The 22,386-nt window shown below is 44.1% G+C and overlaps 1 protein-coding gene across 6 annotated transcripts in view; it reads right to left on the bottom strand.

The window, feature by feature from the left end:
• Window positions 1-22,386, bottom strand: part of LOC140471274 (bromodomain adjacent to zinc finger domain protein 2A-like) — a 129,528-nt gene that overhangs the window by 50,108 nt on the left and 57,034 nt on the right. For all 6 annotated transcript variants that reach the window (XM_072567244.1, XM_072567240.1, XM_072567243.1 and 3 more), the window contains 4 exons: window positions 16,117-16,323; window positions 13,598-13,807; window positions 8,790-9,041; window positions 4,256-4,316 (listed from right to left, as the gene is read on the bottom strand). In XM_072567244.1, coding sequence (XP_072423345.1) covers window positions 4,256-4,316; window positions 8,790-9,041; window positions 13,598-13,807; window positions 16,117-16,323 — 730 coding nt within the window. The remainder of the gene's footprint in view (window positions 1-4,255; window positions 4,317-8,789; window positions 9,042-13,597; window positions 13,808-16,116; window positions 16,324-22,386) is intronic.

The raw sequence follows: 22,386 nt of genomic DNA, 5'->3' as shown, positions 1-22,386 counted from the left end.
GCACCACTAATCCAGTATTCAGTGTGAAGGCTGATGGTAGATAAGGGTATGGGGGGAGCGAACTCAGAGTTGGAGGTTGTTGTTGAGAATGTGTTGCTGGAAAAGCACAGCAGGAAAACCAACGTTTCGGGCCAGAGCCCTTCACCAGGAATCTGGTGATTTTCCTGCTCCTCAGAAGCTACCTGACCTGCTGTGCTTTTCCAGTAACACACTCTCAACTCCGATGTCCAGCATCTGCAGACTTCACTGTCTCCTCAGAGTGGGAGGTTCCTGAGGCATGTGACGAATAAGAAGAACCATGATGGAGAGGTGGACAGAGTGAAGTGTTTGAACATAAGGGAAACAGGAGAAAGGGGGAATAAGTATGACACTTCAACCACTGGTGATTTGGTGGAACATGGAACAGGAAGGAGTGGGCAGGTAGTGAATTGGGAGGATGTGAATTCACAAGAAGCAGGAATTTCTGAAGGCTGGTACAGAGAGGCAGGCCAGAGCTTTGGTAAGTGGGTAGTTGAGTGATGAGAGAAAGAGACAAAATATTGAGACTGGAGGGTGACTCAGAAGTGCAAAGAGGAAGAAGGAAGTTGGCAAAATGTTTGAGAGATTAATAAGGTACCGTGAGATAGCAACACAGCAGTTGAGTGGTGACTCAGGTACGTGTTAGTGTAGGTGTGGAGAAGGATACTCAGCCTTGGGCAGAGGGAAGCTGTTCTGTTCAAAGGTAGCATAACGTGTGGGCCAAGAAACACCAGCAATAATGGTTACAAAACAATCAAAACATAGAGTTCCGGTTCAAGGAGTGGTGACAGATGGGAATGATGCTACAACTCAAACAGAATTGAGTGAAGCCTCATGACAGGCTGGGGTAAGTTCGGAGACTGATTGGGAACAACTGCAAATGCCAAGGTTAACAAAGTTCAAAGTGAAGAGTTTATACCAACCGTAAGAATAAGATCCCCGTGGCTACAAAGTCCTTTGAATAGAGGCTTGAGAAAGACAAACGAAGTCCAGGGTCAGTCTGCCATTTAATATTTGGGGGGTTGCCAAGCAATTGGGGGTGCCCTTAACTGGCCTAAAACATTGGAAGGTCCAGAATGACCTTGAGAGGTTGGACTGTGGAATTGACCAGAGGATTGGAAAGGGACAAGCCTCAATTCTGGTGTCAAAGGTCTGAGTGTGGCACTGGGACTTGCACAGACATTGGTTTGCAGTGGACAAGGTGAATCAGGACAGCAACACCAGCACCAGAAGGACAGCCGTGTCCCCTAATAGCACTAGGACAGCAGACATGCCCAGTATTAGCACTAGGAGGAGAGACATGCCCAGTAGTAGCACTAGGTGGTCAGCCGTGCCCAGTAATAGCTGCATAACCAGGAAGCAGTTTTTCAGTACAGATTAATTGCATCCTCAAAGAGAAAGATTTTCCCAATCTTTTAATTTCTGAGCTTCAGGCATTTGATGATAGGGTCACTCACTGCCTTTGAAGCCACATCATCCATTGACATGGATGCTGAAAGATGCTGGAGAAAGAGGAACACCCTGAGGCAGCTACTACAACATTGAAACTGTTGCCAGGAAGGATTTCTGAGCTTGGTACACAGGAGCAGTGTGAGGAATGCCATCTCTGACAGCTAAACAGAAATGGGTTTTGGAAATCAATTCCAGAAGCTGTGTAGAGCATGCAAATCAGAAATGCCTCAGCAAAAATCTATATCTTCCTTCCACTGGAGGCAGCCTTATTCTATTAAAACATACCAGATGATCACCCACCCACCATTGTCACAACTGACAAATATGTGCACTGTGAGATATTGAGACATATAGACTAGGAAGGTCTCAGGGACGAGTCATGATCTGTACTGAGTTAGCTGCCCTCAATCACGAGAATAATAGTGGTATCACAACTTGCCTCTGCACCACACTGAGCACTGCAGTTACTCATTGCACCAGTGAGGTAGCCAGAGTAGGCCCGTTCTGAACCAGTGTTACAGGCAATGAGCTCTATTGCTAAAAGCAGATGATCAGGAAAGGTCTGAAGTCAAAGGCACACTTGGGACTTGAACAGCCTGGCAGAGCCCAATAACGGAATGCTTCACTGATTGACCAATTGAGAATCAGCATGTGTCGGGAAATAAAAGCAGAGAAACAACTTTATAAAAAGGGAGTGTTTTATTTTGAAATTAACTTACATACAAGTTATGAGTTATGGAACTCTGGAGAAAAAAGGTGTGGCGCTTGGGACTTTCATCGGCATCAGTATGCGGTTTGCAAGGTGGACCAGGACAGCAACACCAGCAGCAGAAGGACAGCCGTGCCCAGTAGTAGCACTCATCCCATCAGCTGGGATGCCAGAGGGAGACGGAGAAGCTACAGTCCAACACAACAAGATCAGCGTGTGGACCGAAACGGAGCACTCTTTTCCTGTCATTCAGGAAAGCAATGGAACCACACAGCCGAATTCTGTCAGCTATCCCAATAAAAGAAATCTGGGACATTCAGACCAAACAGAATCAAAGATCCAATGAATATGAACAGTTGAGAATCAAACTTCAATCACAAATGTTATGTATGCATACAATCGTTTGCTTGAGAGTCAAAGAAGAAGTAGCTGATCTATTTGTTATCATCAGGAACATGAGCAGAAGACAACAATAGAAGTTGTGATTCTGAAGATCACTGTGTGAGCTGTTACCAATGACCAGAAATGAAGTCAACTCTCTCGTCTGGATGAGTGTTGTCCCAAGTTCAATACCTCGATTGCGCTGTATTACCTGAACTTAACCCAGGATCTAATAGGGAAGCTATCAACCAGTCTCAGCAGCCATGGAGGAGTCAAAAACATCAGCTCCTGCTTGAGTGCTGTCCAGTGAGCTCTGCTGGAACGTATAGGTGGGCGTGCACTGTGAGAACGTGACTGGGCTCAGCTGTGAAGGGCCACTTGGTACAATCATCACACACAGTGTGGAGACCCAGGCGTGATGGATTGTCATTTGTGCAAGATACCAGGGGACTGGTGATGCCCATGAGAAAACATATCTCAGCATGCATCAGCACTGATGGGAAAGCAGGAGAAAAAAGAGAAAATAAACGCCTGGAGTAAAGTTTCCAAAACCTACAGGTGCGTCAGAGCAGGAGAAGGATCAGCAGTTTTACATAGAGAATGAAGGAAGACAAAGAACTGTGGGATCACCACTACTGTAGTATTCTCTTCAATTGGTCACCATGGCATTACTTTGGTAAAGAAACTGGCATCTTGACTGTAACTGTACCCTTTGGCTTTGTAATTAATATCACGGGGGGAGAAATTTCACAGAGTCAATGTGTTCATTTTAAATAAATGTCATAAAAGTAGCACAGACAGGAATTGCATGCAGTTGTTACCCAATGGTATAAAAATTAGCGCAGAAAGGAAGTTTAGGACTTTGGATAATAATGCTTGCATTTATATAGCACCTTATCAAATCGCAACGGCTCGAAGTCTTTCACACAATGAATGATTTTCAAATGCGCGACAGTCCTTGTGCAGAACACAAGCAGATAAAAAGTTGCAGGTAGCAGTTCACAAAACTCTGGAAGGAAGCCCAGAAGAACAGGGGAGCCTTAAGTTACCTTAAGTTAATTGGTCCCCAGAATAAGAGAAACTGAATGTCAGCCACAGCCAGCAGATGAGGCATTTGAATGCTAAGAAAGTTCTGGGTACAAAAACTGACCATTCCCAATCTCACTGCAGACCTGCAATGCAGTGATTGCTCCAGTGCAGGAACAAAACCTTATTACATTTGACCAGAAATACCTCAAAGGACCTTTGAGATTTGAGTGGCAACAGCGAGCCAATAATTATGTAGTCAGGGTAAGAAGATAGTTAAATCAATGTCCCAGATAATCAAGCCTAAGAATTTCCTGTGGTTTAATCAAACTCTTAGAATAGCAGTCAAGGCTTCCTCACAACAAAAAAGAAATACACAAAATAGACAGATTGGTTATAGAAAGAGCCACTAAAGATATTGAACATATATGCATTGAGTTGGAACAGTTACGAAAATGAGGAGGGGACCATGACATTTACAGTTGGGAATTCCAGTTGGTCCTGAAACTAACACTAGTTCGAGACAGCAATCCACGCAGTGATCAGATTTGCCCTTAACCAAGGAATGACTCTTATGCGAGTTGCTCTCAATTGGGGCTCTCTGGACTTCTAGCAAACCTGTTACTGGCTCCTGTATTGATAGCCTTAATAAACATCAGAGAAAATTACCCGTATTGCAGTGGAATGCGCAATTCGCGTTCATCAGTTACTCTTCTACGTATGCATTCGCCTGTGGGGAAGAAAAGCAAGAGGACATTTTACTTCCACATACAAGCCTCTCTATTGCTAGCACGTGGTGTTTATGACCCACCTTGCCAGAGTCCTAGCTATTTATGCATCACTCCAACATGCACCGCACTCACTAAATGTCACATTACAAGGTGGTGCCAAAAATTCTGAAAGGTTAATTATTTGTAAGTTCCCTCCTTCTACCCCCAATCTGTGGTATGCTATCTGTTTTCTGTCTTGGCCTTTGGTACTTTACTATTAATTCCCTCAATAAGTAGTACATTAAATACACTAAATACTGACCTCCAGCAACTGGGCATGCATGCATTACATCCATCTCCCATTACTCTGCAGATGGCCATTCAGGGGGGTGTAAGAGCAGTCCTGTGTGACTTCACAGCAGAACAATTGACACTAGGATGAAACCTGCCACCAGTTGCAGTCTGGTACATTGGTGCAATAGCAGGGCAGAGTGGCAGACTAAAAATTTTTTTTTATCTGCTATGCCACTCAGATTGCCCATTCCTAGTGCTCCACACTAGGAAGACATGAAGGTCACCTTCAAATCCACTGAAGGAATCAATGTCTTTATGTTAAAATAACCACATTAAAATGTGCTTATTAGCCATTGATAACAGGTAAGAGATACTCTAAGCATATCTTAGCTACATATTAGATCCAAAGCCTACTTATGAGACCTTGCTGCAGAGGACGTTACCATTCTATCTACTCTCAGTAGTTCCCCATGTCCTCCCTGAGACCTGGTCAATTGTGTGCATAATATTGGTCAGAATGAACAGTAATCACCACATGTGGAAACCATTCAACTTGCAATGGTTGTTCTTGGGAGTAAAAATGAGATATAAGCACACAAACCTGTCAACACGTCCACATGAAATTCCTTTAACTATTTCAACAAAGAAGGTTGCATCAAACTGGTTAATGTCTTTGTTCAAAAGGATCTCGCACCCCACATTCAATCTCGCAAAAAAACAATTTCACTTTAGCTGGGTAAAATCTCTCAACTTCACGCTCTTAACTACCTCAATTACACGAGAAGCTGAAGCTTGAAACACTTAGCAAAGTTGTTGGATTTTTCCCACTCTTGGTTTCCTTGAAACAATCTATGTATGCTACTTCCTGACTGAATAAATTACCCCTGTTACTTCTCGCATACACTTCTCCACTCTGCTAAATAAATATAAACTCCACAATATTAACCCAACGAATACAGTGACCCAGAGTCTTGACGGTAAACCAAGCCATTAAAAACCATAAGTATCTTATGAACGAGTGGTACAATTCTAGTCAAAGCCTGATGGTGTATTTGTAGGGGTCAGGATTTGCCTGGATCTTTGGGAAGTGCTAATCACTCCTTTTAAGGAGGTTTCTCCCCTTCTTCTTGGCTACTGTTGTGCCACATGTCACTCCTCATTACAAGAGGCAAGATGTTCACTAAGGGATGCTTGAGAGTTTCTCAGAATGACTCTTTCCTCCAAATCTTTCCACCATGCAAGGAAGCTCCCCTCCCTTTGCTACAATGAGAATAAGGGATTCAGCACAGAAAGTATACTAGATGCAAATGGTTTCACTCAACTATTATGTGGTGCGGAAATATTGGAGCAGTGTAGCCACCTAGAATTTCATCAGGTAAGAAAAGGTCAATCTCAATCAACAATTAGGGTTGTCAATGGTTCCAAGGTTGTTCTGGAGTCTCCAGGAATTGAAGACTAGTTTCCAGGACAATGCTGCGAGCATCGAGAGAACCAGGAAAACAGCCACTGGGCCACTGAAAACTTGCTTTCTTTTAGAAAAAGGTTCTTCAGGTACATTTGTTTTTTAGTTCTAACATCGTTAAACATGGTGAAAATGCTGTTTGGTTAATGGCAAAGAATCATGCAGTTAGCTAATGAAGAGAACAGTTGCTTTCCAATTAGATCAGATTCCCTACAGAGTGGAAACAGGCCCTTTGACCCAACCAGACCACACCACCCAGACCCATTCCCCTCTGACGAATACACCCAACACTATGGGCAATTGATATCGGGAAGCGAGGACGGAGGCAGCCAGTGGCAGCGGGTATAGAATGGGGTGATCACACCCAGGCTGTCCTGTGGCAAAACCTTAAGGAATGTGTTTAGCTAGAGTTGGCAACTTTAGGGAAAGTCAGAGTGCTGCAAATTATTGCCCCCTCTCCCTAACAACTTGCTAACAATTAGCTCGAGAGTAAAAGGCTTAGGGATTTAGCAGTACTTTGCCTGCACGCTTCTTTGCCTGGGATATAACCAGGGCTCTGACAGCCCTGTGACTTAATGGCTGCAGAAAATGCCCAAGGATTTCTCTCCTCCCACTTGTTTCCTTTCTTCCAGTTGCAACTAGACTGAAACCAATGCCTGGCGGAGCAATACCAATACCTGGTGTTCGGAGTCAAAATGGCATCAAACTTTTGATATTCTAAACTCTCATTGATGTGGAGCTCAAGAATTTTCACTATTTCACCACTTGTACTTCATTTACTGCCAAAGTGGGCAAGGTACAAAATACAGGACAGTTACGTAGTCCCAGTGATCCCAACTCATTAAATGGCCGCTTTCGCAGAAGCTAGAGTCCAGCGAGCAGGTGCAGTGTTCAAAGTGTGACAAACACAGGGATTTTAAAAAATGCAAATCAATGAGGATTGCAAAGAAAAGGAGAGTGAGAGATAGGAAGAGAGAAAGAAATGATTTGCATTTAAATTGCGCCTTATCATGTCTCTTAGAATCTCAAGTTGCTTCACATATAATGAATTACTTAAAGTGCAGTGACTGTTGCTTTGTCGTCAAACGCGGCAGCCATTTTTGCGCACAGTAAGCTCCCACAAACAACCGTGAAACAAATGAGCAGCTAATATTTTTTGGCGTAGCTGGTTGAAGGAGGAACATTGGCCAGGATACTGAGGAGAACTCCCCTGCTGTTCTTCCAATAGCGCTTTGGAATCTTTAAACGATCACCAAAACAGGCAGACGGGCCTTGATTTAAGGTATCATGCGAAAGTCAACACCTCTGACAATGCAGTACTCCCTCAGTGATGTACTGGGAGAGCTAGTTTAGATTTTGGGCTCAAGTTGCTAGAGTGGAGCCTGAAACCACAACCCTTCTGCAAGAGTGCACTCAACTGAGTTACCAAATGAGCCATGCTGGCGCACAGATGACACCATTTAGAATTGTTACACCAGGTATTGGTTACCAGCTAAGCAGGGTGAACTGAGCAAGGTGTGAAATGCATGGGGATTATCTAACCCCCATTAATTTCAGCTCCTAATCAGCTGGCTTTGTAGCAGCCCTGAGCTCAGCCTCTTATCCTCTCTACTCTTAATGTCTAAAGTGGCAGCATTTTGCAATTTTACTTCTGGATGCGACGAGCAGAGCCTCAAGATTAAATTGTCCAATTGAAGCAACGTAGCTCCTTGCTGGTTTAATGTGTGGGGTGGGGAGGAAGAGAGAGGGATGGGGCGTGGTTTGAGCTTTTGTCACTGAGTGGAACACTGGGTAGTAACTGCAGCTGTCTATCAACGGGCTTTGAGCTCACCGGCACTTCAAACAAATGAATATTATTCAATCTTGTCACATCAAACTTTAAGATTGGGAAATAACAGCTTGAACATGCCTGAGCTCTGCACATCATATTGGAAAACACACTGTTGTAAATGCTACCACTTCAGTCAAAAAGCTAACGGCTTAGCCAGCTGCCAGTAGGCATCCTATTATTCTGTTTAGCCAGATGAGACTGGCTGGGTTTAAAGTGGCAGCTATAACTGTAAACAATTAACCAATACATGGGCTTTCAGAGGCTGAGCACAGCAAACTGCTTTTCAATCCCAAGCTTTCTACACACACACACACATACAGACACAAAATTACAATGCTCTCAAACAGTGGACAGACTTGCTGCTGCGTTCTCAAGCTGCACAATTTAGTTGGATTTGCCGCAGAATTGTGGGGCCCTTGATGTATAATTTTGCCAGGAAGAGGAACTAGCTTAAAAAGCATGGCAAGGGCATCTCCCCCCCGGTAGCCTCCTGTGTCAATGCACAGCTGAGCTCCACAGACCAGAAAGGCCACTGGTCTGCGTGGGACTAGCTGATTTTAGCTAGGGCAAATGAAAGGGGTGTTATAATTGGCATCAGTGCCTCCTGGAAATGGAGGGAAAATTTAGATGCAGAGTCAGCTCAAGACAATCTCGTACACCTCACGTAGCACTGATGACCAAAGCTCAGAAGCCAGTGACCTGCCTGCTCCACAGCACAAGGAGAGAAGCAACCCATTAGAGAGAGGGAGAAATCTCCAAAGAAGGAATGTAGCTACAAAATCAGTGCCGATTTCTGTAGCCTCTGCTCTATTCTGTTGCAAAATCATAGGTTCAGAGAGGCCTCCTTTTAACAAAAAAAAAGGGTAGCATTTATATCTTGACAGAACTTGCTAAGTCATGACTCACCTTTACTTGTGGCAGAGGATGATGGCGTCAGAGGTGTCAGCTGGACAGAATCCTTCTTTTCTTTCTTCACAGGGGTTTTGAAGAGTGTGGAGGATTCCAGAGAGCGGGCGCTGTTGCTTTCAGGAGCACCAGGGCCGTCAGCATCAGCATCAGACAGCGTGAGAGTTGACATGACCAGCTTCGAAAGGATTTTTACTGCTGCAGCATCAGGATCCTCACACTCATCGGTTTCACTGTCTGAGACAGTCAGATCTGTACAAAATTTAAAAAAGGAGCGCCATTACATTTGGCATAAACAGCTTTTCGCAGATGCACAAGCCGATATCTCAAAAGGCATCAACACCATTTTTGCTCCAAAATAGAAAAATGAGTAACATTTGCTCAAGTTTTACCTACCTCCCAACCCCACGTCACCACCCCCCTACCCCAACCAGTAAAACAAGTGCTGACTCACAACTTGACAAAGACAAGGATTGGTTCAAGTTCAAATTTAATCTTGTAACCTAAAGAATAAGTAGGTGTCTCCAGGCCAAAATACCTCCCTGGGCACTCTTTCCTTCAAAAGGATTTGTGAATATTCTTTGTTGCTGAATAATTAATCCAATTTGATATCCAATATTACTAATACTGGATGCTTTGTAATAGCAGCTGTGGTCACCATTTGGGAACCGATGTTTGTGGGTCATATTTTTCCTTCCGTTCTACTGGCTTTCACCATCTCAATCTTATTTTGGCTTTTGACGAGGCAGGCAATACGGCGAAGAAGCTACAGTTGTACAAAGCCTTAATGTAGTAAAACCTTCCAGCCAAGGCACTTTGCAAGAGCAAATTTAAGAGGGAGGTGTTCCATTTCTGAGCTCTTAATGGAAGGATATGACAAGAAATTGAGCAATCCAGACCATGGTTATTTTGTCCTTTTTTTTCTCTTCTTTCATCACTCTAGCTGCTTTTCTCTATTTGCTGTTGAGAGGGTGGTGATGAGCTGCCTTCTTGAACTGCTGAAGCCCATGTCCTACTGGCTACTGCCTTCAGCTTCCATATTGGAAGATACACTGAGTACACTTCAGTGGGGAACTTTAACACCCATCACCAAGAGTGGCTCAGTGGCATCACTACTGCCTCAGCTGGCTTAGTCCTAAAGAACATAACAACTAGACTGCACCTGGGAGATGGTGAGGGAACCAACAGGAGGGAAAACCCAGTTTGACATCCTCCTCACACATCTACCTGTGGCAGATGCATTTGTCCAACACTATACTGGTAGGAGTGACCACTGCACAGTCCTGTGGTGACAAAACCCAAACGGAACACTTTCAATGTGTCAAGTGTTTAAGAGGATAATATTCAGAAAAGATAATAACAACTCAAGGCTGAGCATCCACAAGGTGCTGTGGGCCACCGACAGCAGAAATGTATTCAACTGCAATCTGTAACCTCGTGGTCTGGCGTTTTTCCCCGCTCTAGCATTATCAAGTTAGGGGATCAGTTCTGATTCAATGAAGAATGCAGAAGATCATGCCAGGAGCAGCACCAGGTACATGCTAGACCACAGAAGCAACATGAGACAGACATAAAGAAGCGATCCTAAAACAGTGGACCAGATCTAAGCTCTGCGGTCCTGCCACATGCAGTCCTTCATGGTGGTGGACAGTTAAACAACTCACAGGAGGAGGCCGCTCAAACATTTCCATCCTCAACAATGGGGGAGCTCAGCAAGTTAGTACAAAAGACAATGCTGAAGCATTTGCAAACCATCTTTAGCCAGACATGCCAAATGGATGATCCATTTCAGTCGCTTCCTGAAGTTCTCAGTGTCTCAGGTGCCAGTCTTTAACCAATTTGATTCACTCCATGTGATATCAAAGAACAGCTGAAGGGACTGAATACTGCAAAGTCTATGGACCATGACAGATTTCCAGACTTGTGCTCCAGGACTAGAAACAAGGCTAAAAAAGTCGAGAGACAGCTCAGAATAAGACAAAAGGCTGTTAATTTGCAAAGAAACATTTGTTATATGCATTTGTTCATTCATTTTAGATTAGATTAGATTCCCTACAGTGTGGAAACAGGCCCTTCAGCCCAACCATTCCACACTGACCCTCCAAAGAGTAACCCACCCAGACCCACTTCCCTCTGACTAATGCATCTAACACTCTGGGCAATTTAGAATGGCCAATTCACCTGAGCTGCACATCTTTGGACTGTGGGAGGAAACCGGAGCACCCGGAGGAAACCCACGCAGACACGGGGAAAATGTGCAAACTCTACAGACGGTCGCCGAAGCCTGGAATCGAACCTGGGACCCTGGTGCTGTGAGGCAGCAGTGCTAAACAGAGCCACCGTGCCACCCCTTTTGTGGAGTTATATTTTGACCAGAGCAGGGAAAAACAATGACCCCGGTACTTGAACTTGAAAAAAAAGCAGAACAAATCCAACCCATTCAACACCACCACACAAGACTGCTCACAATCATCAGCAAAGTGATGGAAGTTGTTGTCAATTGTGCTACCAAGAAACACTTCAACAATAATCTACTCATCAAATATACCAGTTTGGATTTGCCAAGCTGATGGGTTCCCAAGATCATTACAGTCTTGATCCAAACATGGACAGAAGAGCTGAATTCCAGAGGTGAGGGGAAATTGCCTATCCTTGACATCAAGACAGCATTTGACAAAGTGTGGCAGGAAAAAGCTCTTGCAAAACTGGAGTCCATGGAAATCTGGGGGAAAATTCGCCACTGGTTGGAATCCTATCCAGAACAACAAAAAATGTTTGCGCATGTTGAAGGTCAAAGATTTCAGCCCAGGAGATCTCTGCAGGAGTTCCTCAGGGGGAGTGTGCTAAGCCTGACAATCTTCAACTGCTTCACCACTGACCTTTCCAGTCAGAAATGGGGATGTTCACCGATGACTGCACAATATTCAGTACCATTTGCGACTCCTCAGATACTGGAGCAGTAATATCCGGGCTTGGCTGACAAATGGCAAGTTACATTCACACCACACAAGAGTCAAGTAATAACTATCTCCAGTAAGAGAGAATGTGACTGTTTAGACGACTGCTGAATCCCCTACCATCCTGTCATTACCATTGACCAAAACCTGAACTGGACTGAACTGTATATATACAGGAATCAAGAGAGTGGTGCTGGAAAAGCACAGCAGGTCAGGCAGCATCCAAGGAGCAGGAGAATCCATGTTTTGGGCAAAAGCCCTTCATCAGGAATGTCGATTCTCCTGCTCCTCGGATGCTGCCTGACCTGCTGTGCTTTTCCAGCACCACACTCTCGACTCTAATCTCCAGCATCTGCAGTCCTCACTTTCACCTGTATAGATACAAGACCAGGTCAGAATATAGGAATTCTATGATAAGTAATTCATCTCCTGAGTTCCCAAAGCCTGACAACACATACATGATGCGTCAGGAGTGTAATGGAATACTCCCTACTTGCCTGGATGGGTGCAGCTCCAACAACACTCAAGAAGCTCAACAACATCTAGAGGTAAGCAAGCTACTTGGTTGACATCCCATCCACCAGCTTAACATTCACTCCCTACACCTGGAAGGACAAGGGCAGCACAGACATGGCAACAGTACCCCCTGTGAGTACCCCTCCAAGCCACCCACCATCCTGACTTGAAAATATACTGCCGTTCCGTCATGTCACTGGGTCAAAATCCTGGAATTCTTTCCCTAACAGCATTGTGGGTCTACCTACACCAAGCACCTTCCTAACCCTCCCCCCAGGCCCAGGCCCAGCCCCACCCTCCTATTTATCTCCCAGCTCCCTTGCCCCACCCCCACATTCCTGATGAGGGGCTTATGCCCAAAACATCGATTCTCCTGCTCCCTGGATGCTGCCTGAACTGCTGTGCTTTTCCAGCGCCACATTTTTCCACTCTGATCTCCAGCATCTGCAGTCCTCACTTTCTTCTACCTACACTCTATGGATCTGGATGTAGGTTTGCTCACTGAGCTGGAAGGTTCATTTTTAGACGTTTCGTCGCCATACTAGGTAACATCTTCAGTGAGCCTCCAAATGAAGCATGACATTCCAACCGGAATCTATCAACAAACAGATTGACTTGGATCCCTTTCACCACCCCCTGAGAAAAAGCAAAGGAAATGACGTCACCACAGGAAATGACATCGCCAACCCAAGGAAACTCAAACGTATAAATAGAAAGCAAGCTACACCACCAGTGCTTCATTCGGAGGCTCACTAAAGATGTTACCTAGTACGGTGACGAAACGTCTGAAAAACGAACCTTCCAGCTCAGCGAGCAAACATACATCCAAAACCTCAACCTGAGCTACAAATCTTCTCAAAACTTGCTAATTGTATGGATTGCAGTGGATTGAGAAAGCAGCTCACCACCACCTCCTCCAGGACATTCAGGATGACCAATAAATGCTGGGCTCACCAACGACACTGGCACAATGGCAAGGGTGGCACGGTGGCATGGTGGTTAGCACTGCTGCCGCACAGTGCCAGAGACCCAGGTTCAATTCCCGCCTCAGGCAACTGTCTGTGTGGAGTTTGCACATTCTCCCAGTGTCTGCATGGGTTTCCTCCAGGTGCTCCGGTTTCCTCCCACAGTCCAAAGATGTGCAGGTCAGGTGAATTGGCCATGCTAAATTGCCCATAGTGTTAGGTGAAGGGCTAAATGTAGGGGAATGGGTCTGGGTGGGTTGCGCTTTGGCAGGTCAGCATGGACCTGTTGGGCCGAAGCACCTGTTTCCACACTGTAAGTAATCTAATCTAAAAAAAAACTCACAAGACTTTTAAAAGGGAATCAGATTACCTTTTCTTGGCGAAGATGAACGTGGAGTCAACAGGAGGGAGGCTGAGGTCTGAGTTTCATTAAATGAAGATTTGAAAAGATTCAAACTTTCTAGAGAAGGAGCAAGTGTGGAGTCAGAGAGGGAGAAGGTGGAGACATCCTGCTTCAGCGACATTTTCACCTCTGCATCATGGCAGTCATTCAATTCATTATCTGACTCACCAGAGAGCCCTGCAGAATTAGTGAACAAAGGAAATTATCATACAGTGAGCAAGTTAAGAAACCTCCACCACATTTAGACCACAGACATAACATCTTCAGATAGTCCAGGTAAGAGTCGACACTACATTTTTTCAAGACATTCTTACATACTTTCAATTCACTAGTCGTGGATCAGCACAGTCAGATGGCTGAGAACTAATCTCACATTCAGGGAGGGCATGAGAGATCAAGATAGGGCAAACAAATTCAGCATTCTCCTTTAGCGTACCTCCATCCCCACTGCCAAACTACACCTAAAACATCCACTCCGCAATTCCTTTTATTCCCTCTCTTTCTTCACCCTTCCTCTCCTGAATAGATTCCAGGAGTGTTGGTCGCACTGTCGTCTCCTATCTAAGTGTCCATTCTTCATGTACGAGTCTAGATCGAGACTATTTGATGTGGGAGACATGACAGGTGAGCCTATCCTGTACTTGATGTTTACCCATAGATACTTTATATCAGCGAGATATAGAGGTGGAGAAGTACTGGGTAATGATAAGGAACAGAAATCCACACTTCTAGCCCAAGAGCCCTGGATCCTAATTGTAGTGTTCTACCCAAGACTGGCTAAGTAAATGAGATGAACCAAGAAATTTCTAATCCTCATGGTCTGTATGGATCAGTAACACAGCGAACCACTGGAGTTGTTCTATTTATCATCTCTCAATGGCAACTGTGTGGTATGACAGAGAACAGAACAGGTTCACTACTAGGATTCTCCTCATGTAAGCTCACAATCCTTGACTATCGGTGGCGAAAGGCTCTGATGTTATGCTACGTTGTGGGATGTTTACACCAATACACACCTAACTGTCCAAACCAAGCAGGATGGAAATGCAATATTCTAGGTAAAATCATCATGGAAAAATGTACAGCAGTCAATGAGAATAAAGGAGGCACTGTGCTTTTCAGGAATTTCCAATTTGTTCTCATTAGAGTCATTGCCTTCAGATGATGGTATGAAACTTGAAAGGTGCAGAAAAGATTTACAAGGATGTTGCCAGGGTTGGAGGGTTTGAGCTACAGGGCTGTTGAATAGGCTGGGGCTGTTTTCCCTGGAGTGTCGGAGGCTGAGGGGTGTCCTTATAGAGGTTTATAAAATCATAAGGGGCATGGATAGGGTAAATAGACAAAGTCTTTTCCCTGGGGTAGGGGAGTCCAAAACTACAGGGCGTAGGTTTAGGGTGAGAGGGGAAAGATAGAAAAGAGACCTAAGGGGTAACTTTTTCACACAGAGGGTGGTGTATGTACAGAATGAGCTGCCAGAGGAAGTGGTGGAGGCTGGTACAATTACAACATTTAAAAGGCATCTGGATGGGTATATGAATAGGAAGGGTTCAGAGGGATATGGGCCACATGCTGGCAAATGGGACTAGATTAATTTAGGATATCTGGTCAGCATGGACGAGTTGGACCGAAGGGTCTGTTTCTGTGATGTACAACTTTATAACTAATTACTAGACTCTGTAAATTATCAGAAAGGCTTTTGATTTGACATATGGAAAGGAATTCATAAAACTAGTACCCTTTTAACAAAGTGGCCAATTAAAAGGGAGCTGGTCCAGTGACTCAGAGGGTAGATGTTTTAGCTGATTACTACTGAGCCATTCAAACCTGAAAAGCTACAGTCTTAATGTACATTATCAGAGCTCCTTGGAGTTCAGTTGCCATTTGCACTGAGTTGGTTGCTGTTGTGGTTCTGTTCGCTGGGAATTTGTGCTGCAGACGTTTCGTCCCCTTAGTTGCTTTTAGCCAGGGCAGCGGTTTGGTCACTGGAATGTTCTAGTGCACCAGATTCGGATCATGGTGGGGGAAATGTCTTTATTCCTGAGCACCACCCAGTGACCAATGACTGGGAAATGCTACAATGAGTGGGATGTCAGAAGAGAGCAGAATGAGAGTTCACTGAAGTGCTCTGCACAGGTAAATGCCCAACACTCATAGTCAGCAGTCACACATGAAGAATAGTCCAAGGTACCAAAGAGCAGTTGCCTCCTATACAGCCTTCCCACAACATAAATTCAGACCTTCCACGAGCCAAGAGTTAAAGAGGCTCATGGCCCTTTTCCTCCTACTGTAACAAGCTGTCGGAGAAAAACTTTCATAATTGAGAGATCAGTAGCCAAATTTCGTTATTGGGCTTCAAAAGACAATAACAGAGGGAATGCATTCAGTAAAATGTGAGGCTTCATTTCACTGAGAGTTGAGCCCATACAAATCCACAACAGTGAATGCTGCCTCAGAGCCAAGTAATGTATTGTACAAGGTTTAATTACCCATGAAATATGATGAGGTGTACGGCATCACTACAACTGAGGCCGGATCATGAGTAAATTCCTTGAGTGGAATGTTGAATGTGATAGAGTTTTCCAAAGAGTGATCACCGTCGCAGTCAAAGAGGGGATTGATAGAGATGTCTTGGTTCGCTGGCATTTTCGGTTCCTCCATCTTTGACTCGATGCCACCGGAGCTGCGCCTGGACTCTGTAAGAGACACAAACCTTCTCTAATTCTGTAGCATCCCATTTCTTTTAGTAACACACAGCATTAGATGCAAGTCATGGGCTGGCCTGGATGACACCTCACTTTGGGGAGAAGGGAAAAACCAAACCTTTCAAATAGTTCTCTTTAATTTAGGAAATTGAAAGGGTTCAAGGCAACTTACAGCACTGAAAAACAAAATCACTTTACATGAAGTATTACCTTACAAATACTTAACACTGCCACTACTTTAACGGAGTGTTAATTTGATTAAAATAAGCATATTGCAAGCTGCTGTTCGTGTGACCTGCTTGTATCACCCCAAGAGGGACTTGCACATTCTGCCTCTTCTGTTCAATAAAAAAACAGTATGTTTCTTTTAAGCATTTTTATCTCTTAACACCATAAGAAATAGGTACAGGAGTTGGCACTCCATTGGTCACAGGCCTCCAGTCTGGAAAGCAACCCTCCACCACCACCCTCTGTCTTCTTCCTTGGAGCCAGTTCTGTATCCAAATGGCTAGTTCTCCCTGTATTCCATGAGAGTTTGGCCCCTCGGACTTGCTGCACCATTCACCGGATCATGGCTGATCTGACATTCCTCACACCATTTTCCTGCCCCTTCCCTTGATTCCCTGACTGATCAAGATTCTATCTATCTCAGCCTTAAATGTACACAAGGGCTCTGCCTCCATAGCTGTCTGCAGCAAGGAGTTCAAAAGACAGTCAACCCTCTGAGGAGAAATTCCTTCTCATCTCAGCCTTAAATCGGTGCCCCTTTGTTCTGAGAGTATACCTTGTAATCCTAGATCCTCCCATGAGGGGAAACATCCTTTCAGCATTTACCCTGTCAAGCCCCTTAGGAATCCTGTATGCTTCAAAGAGATCACCTCTCATTCTTCTAAACTCCAGTGAGTAGAGTCCCAATCTGTTTAACCTTTACTCCCTCCATCTCAGGGATCTTCCTAGTGAACCTTCTCTGAACTGCTCTCAATGAAATGATATCTTTCCTTCAATAAGTGAAACAAAAGTGCTCACAGTGCTCCAGATGTGGTCTCACCAGCACCTTGTGCAGTTGCAGTAAGACTGCTCTACTCTTATACCCCAACCCCCTTGAAATAAGGGCTGACGTTCACAGAGCCTTCCTGAGTATCTGCTACTAGCTTTCTATGTTATGTACACCACTAACTCCAAGTACCTTTATGTAGCAACTTTCTGCAGTTTTTCTTCATTTAAACAATGTTCTTTTGTTGTCCCTTCCAAAACGATCAACTTCACATTTTCCCACATTATACTGCATCTGCCAACCTTTTGCCCACTTACTTAATCTATCTCTGTAAACGGTTGTATTCGTCTTGCAACCTGCCTCTCCACCCATTTTTGTGTCATCTGCAAATCTGGCTACAGTACACTTGCTTCCCTCCTCCAAGTCATTCATACATATTGTAAACAGTTGTGCTCCCAGCACTGATCTCTGTGGAACCCCAATGATTATAGGTTATTCACCTCAATAAGAACCGCTTATCCCCACTTGCTGTTTCCTGCCCATTGACCAATTCTCTATCCATGCCAATATACTGCCTCCGACACCATGGACTCTTATCTTATGACTCCTCAATGTTTTCCCAACATCAGCTACTCTCCAACCGCAGCCTTGAAGACATCGATTCTCACTCAAGTATAGGTTCATGGATAGAAACCACAGCAAAAAGCAGGCAATCGGGCTCACCATAGCTCTTCAACTGGTGCTTTCTACTCCAATCTGGTTTCCTTGACCTATCCCCACAGCTTCCTTTTCAAATATTGATCCAAATGCCTTTAAAATTATATTAGGGTGTGCAGTACTTCTATTAATCCTTAGGATCATTAGAAAATGAGCAAAGTTAGAAGACTTTTGCTACGTAGAGGGTTACCAGAACATGGAATGGTTTGCTACAAATGATGGCTCTAAGTCCGGCCTTCCCAGTTTAATCCCAGTAAACCTAAAACTAATCATTTTATGGCTTATCCAGTTCTTATCCTTTCCCTTGATTCCCTGACTGATCAAGATTCTATCTCAGCCTTAAATATAAACAAGGGCTCTGCCCCCATAGATCTCTGTGCAAGGGGTTCTAAAGGCAGTCCTTCTTTTCTGATTGGGACCATCCTCAAATCCCTTGGTACAACTCATGTTTAGAAATGGCTTTGGAAGCTTGTGCTTCAATACCTCCTCCCTGATTTCCCTTCAGCTGGGTGACGGACTTTCCAGTTTTTAGTCCCATTTGTTTATGGGATGTTGCTTTCATCGTTCAGATACAAAGGTGAAGAGCATTGTTCAAGTAAGTACCTTAACGCCTTCAGAAAGAGAGATGGTTGGGAGATTGAGGGTAAAGCTGTCCTTTCTGTTTTACAGGTGCTGATGAATCTTGCGGGGTATTTCCAGCAAACCCAGCTCGATGTTTATCAGACATGGGTGCAGTAGGCTAGTGCACTGCATGCAAAGACCAAAGTATCAAACACACACACAGTGTATTGAACACCACAGTGCTCAAAATGAAGTCTGTGGCAAGAGCAGCCATTGATTGCAAAGGATGCCTGTCATTAACCAGGCTGGACAGAGGTGGGTACTGCAGATGCTGGAGGCTAGAGTGGTGCTGGAAACACACAGCAGGTCAGGCAGCATCCGAGGAGCAGGAAAATTGATGTTTCAGGCAATGAGCAAATTCCTGATGAAGGGCTTTTGCCCAAAACATCGATTTTCCTGCTCCTCATATAACTGGCTGAAGTCTTATAATTCCTCCTGAACTATGAAGGACATTTTGAGAACACAAAAGGGCATAACTGTCTTTTGAATTTTCTCCTTAAAATACTTTCTCCTTTCAGCAAAAACAATCATGTCTGTTAATAACAGAACATGGAGTATTGCTGAGTATAATGCTTTTAATTAATATGTACTTCCTCCTATGTTAGAGTGTTCATTTATTTATTTCATCTCGTGACATTGCTCACCGCTAGGGCTGTGAGCTCAGTGCAGATGCTTGTTTGCAAAACCTCCAAACTTATGTTCACTACCATCTCGAAGGGTAAGAGCAGTAGATAAACCACCAAGCCAATCACATCTTGACTTGGAAATATATCGCCATTCCTCCAATGTCATTGGATCAAAATCCTGGAACTCTCTTCCTCACACCATTGCTGGTGTACCCACACCAAATGGACTGCGGTGTTTCAAGACGACAGGTCACTACCACCTAGGAGTTACTCCAGCATTTCTTATGTTTGTTTCTTGAACTGGCTTGTAACTTTCAGGATTCAGATCAATGGCTGGTGTTCCTGCTCTTGTTGGGTGCTTTGCATCCATAACAAGGTGGCACCTATAACAAATACGGCAATTGTGGTGCGACAGTCAGATGCTTGCTGCAAGAAAGTTGTCTTTGCCATTCTATTCGTATGAAATTTGAGTCAAACAAATGCACACATGATATAGAAATGGATATTTTGACACCTGAAATGTGATGGACAATCACACACTGCACAAACTATTTTGACGAAGGCGATGACATGCTGTTTTATAAGGTGAAGAGAATTACACCTTGCAACGTGTAATATATTATTTTGCTAAATTGGAGCGGTATCCTGTTAAGGCCACAAAGTTTAATTCCTGTTCAGTAAGCAGGGTGAGGTCATATGGAGTTAAATAGCTTGGTGAGGGAAGTGTAACGATTGAGAGTTTTCACTTGTTGCTCAGAAGCTATGTGTGGTTTGAGTCTGTAACAAGTGACGTCTGCTTGTGTAAGCAAACCTACCATTCATATGAATTAATACAGATACAATATTTGGCATGTTACTGAGTATAACATCCCTGTGTTCATTATATATCCCCATAATATATATATTATATATATATTCACACACATGAACTTTCCTGTTCCATCTTCCAATCACCAATTCTTTCTTGAACATACTGAACTTCAGTATCTTCTCTTTGGACCCAGGCCCAGCCCACCCACTTGCAACTCAACTTAAGCAATGCATGCTGGGAAGTACATATGTATACTGTAGAAAATCTCAGTCTCTTGGCTTGCTGTCTTTTGTTTCAGCATGAGCAACAACATGGGAAAAAGAATGCTCCCAGACCACCCACACATACCAAGTGTTCCTGGATCTTATATTCACATTGCCAAAAGGTCAGTTATTTCATGGTGTTCACTCACCAATGCAGTATGTTTTAAATGTGCATTCATTCGTTATCAGTTCATATGTTGCTGCCATTTCCCTTTTAAAAAATGAACATTGTCATCAAAATGGGTTGCAGTAAGAGTCCTTGGCCAAGTCACCTTTAGTTGTTTCAATGGTGAGCATCCCTCCAGAATAAGGACAGGTGTGGAGCTGAATATTCCAGTCTTCAGCTCCATTTTCCAACTCCACTAACAGAACACTTCATATCAGCCTGCAGTAGAATGGGGAAACCATCTAAGTCTCGGCTGACAAACGAGCTTTCCCTTCACTTTTCCTTTTAAAAGTGACACGGAAATTTGTCAGTCAGTACGACTTGTCAATAATTAAGGACAGGACTGAAATCAGACTCGTACTGGCAATCACCTTGCACTAATCAGGGCAAGTTAAAAGCTGTTCTGTTTTACAAGGATAAGAAGATTAGACCAGGTGAAAACAGTATGCCATTTCTCACCAAATCTCAGCGAACTGAAACATTGGGTGAAATCTTGTTGAGGTGTCAGGAGTCTCACCTGCCAGCTGTCCAATTGGCAAGATACCTGCACTGCCTCCTAGGTCCACACAGGGCAACTCCTCCCAGCCCTTCCTCCCCCCCGCCCTTTTAACCAACTGGTTCTATATTGTCGCTTGTAGCTCCTGCTCAACACATTATAGCATGGGCCCCCGTCAACTGGCAAGCTCAATTGGACATTAATTTGTTTCTTAAATATGGTGGCCAGGCTGCTCATTTCAGTGCCCACCGGCCTGTCGGATTGTGGGAGTGAACTTGGTGATGGGCAGTGGCCATCTGTAATATCTTATGTGCCCCACACCCCAGGTCAAAAACACCCTAGCAGAGGGCCTGAAGCTGCAGCCCTGTCCTTTTCTTTGAAGTTTAACACAGACGGAGTACAAAACCGGAAGTCCCAATTTTCAGAGGAGTGAAACATTTGTGAAGCATTTAAACTTTCAGAATTCAACTCTCGACATGCTAATGAAAGCAAAGTAACATGTTGGATCATCACAAAATCCCATTTGCTGTCTTAGTTTACAATTTCTGTTCTCCATAGATATATATATTCATGAAGAGTAATTATTCTGGAGTTCCAATTTAAATGTAAGCACAGAGGATTTTACATCATTTAGTTGTTCATGGAATGTGGGTATTACTGGCTAGAACAGTATTTATTGCTCGTATGAACGGTAGGACTCTGGAAGTTTACTGAAGATCAGAAGGACCTTGGTATGCATATCCAGCAATCCCTGAAGTTGGCAGGGCAGATTGATAAGGCGGTTAAGAAGGCAGAAGGGATACCTGCCTTTATTAGCCAAGGCATGGGATACACAAACAGGGAGGTTATGCTGAAACTGCACAAAACCCTCCAGCCAACTGCAGCAGTGTCACCACACTACAGGAAGGATGTTAGTGCACTAAGGTGGGTGCAGAAGACATTTGCCAGAATGCTGCCTGGGCTGGATGGTCTAAGCGAGGAGGAAAGATTGGATAGGCTGGGATTGTTTTCCTTGGAACAGTGAACCTAGGGAGGGGACCTGATAGAGGTGTATAAGACTATGAGGGCATACATAGGGTGAATAGGAAGGCACTTTTCCCAGTAGTAAAGTGGTCAGTAACCAAGGGGCATAGATTCAAAGTAAAAGGTAGAAGGCTAAGAGCGGAGATGAGGAGAAATATTTTCACTCAGAGGGTGGTGGAACTCACAGTTTGAAAGGGGAGCGGAGTCAGGAATTCTCGTTACATTTAAGCAGTATGGAGATATTCACTTGTATTGCCATACCCTCCAAGGCCATGGGTCAAAAGGCTGCCTCCTGCACTGTACACATCTATGAGTTATAAACTGGTCAAGCACAAAG

The sequence above is a fragment of the Chiloscyllium punctatum genome, chromosome X, assembly GCF_047496795.1.
Source record: "Chiloscyllium punctatum isolate Juve2018m chromosome X, sChiPun1.3, whole genome shotgun sequence".
NCBI lineage: Eukaryota > Metazoa > Chordata > Chondrichthyes > Orectolobiformes > Hemiscylliidae > Chiloscyllium > Chiloscyllium punctatum.
This window is presented reverse-complemented; position numbering and strand designations above follow the sequence as displayed.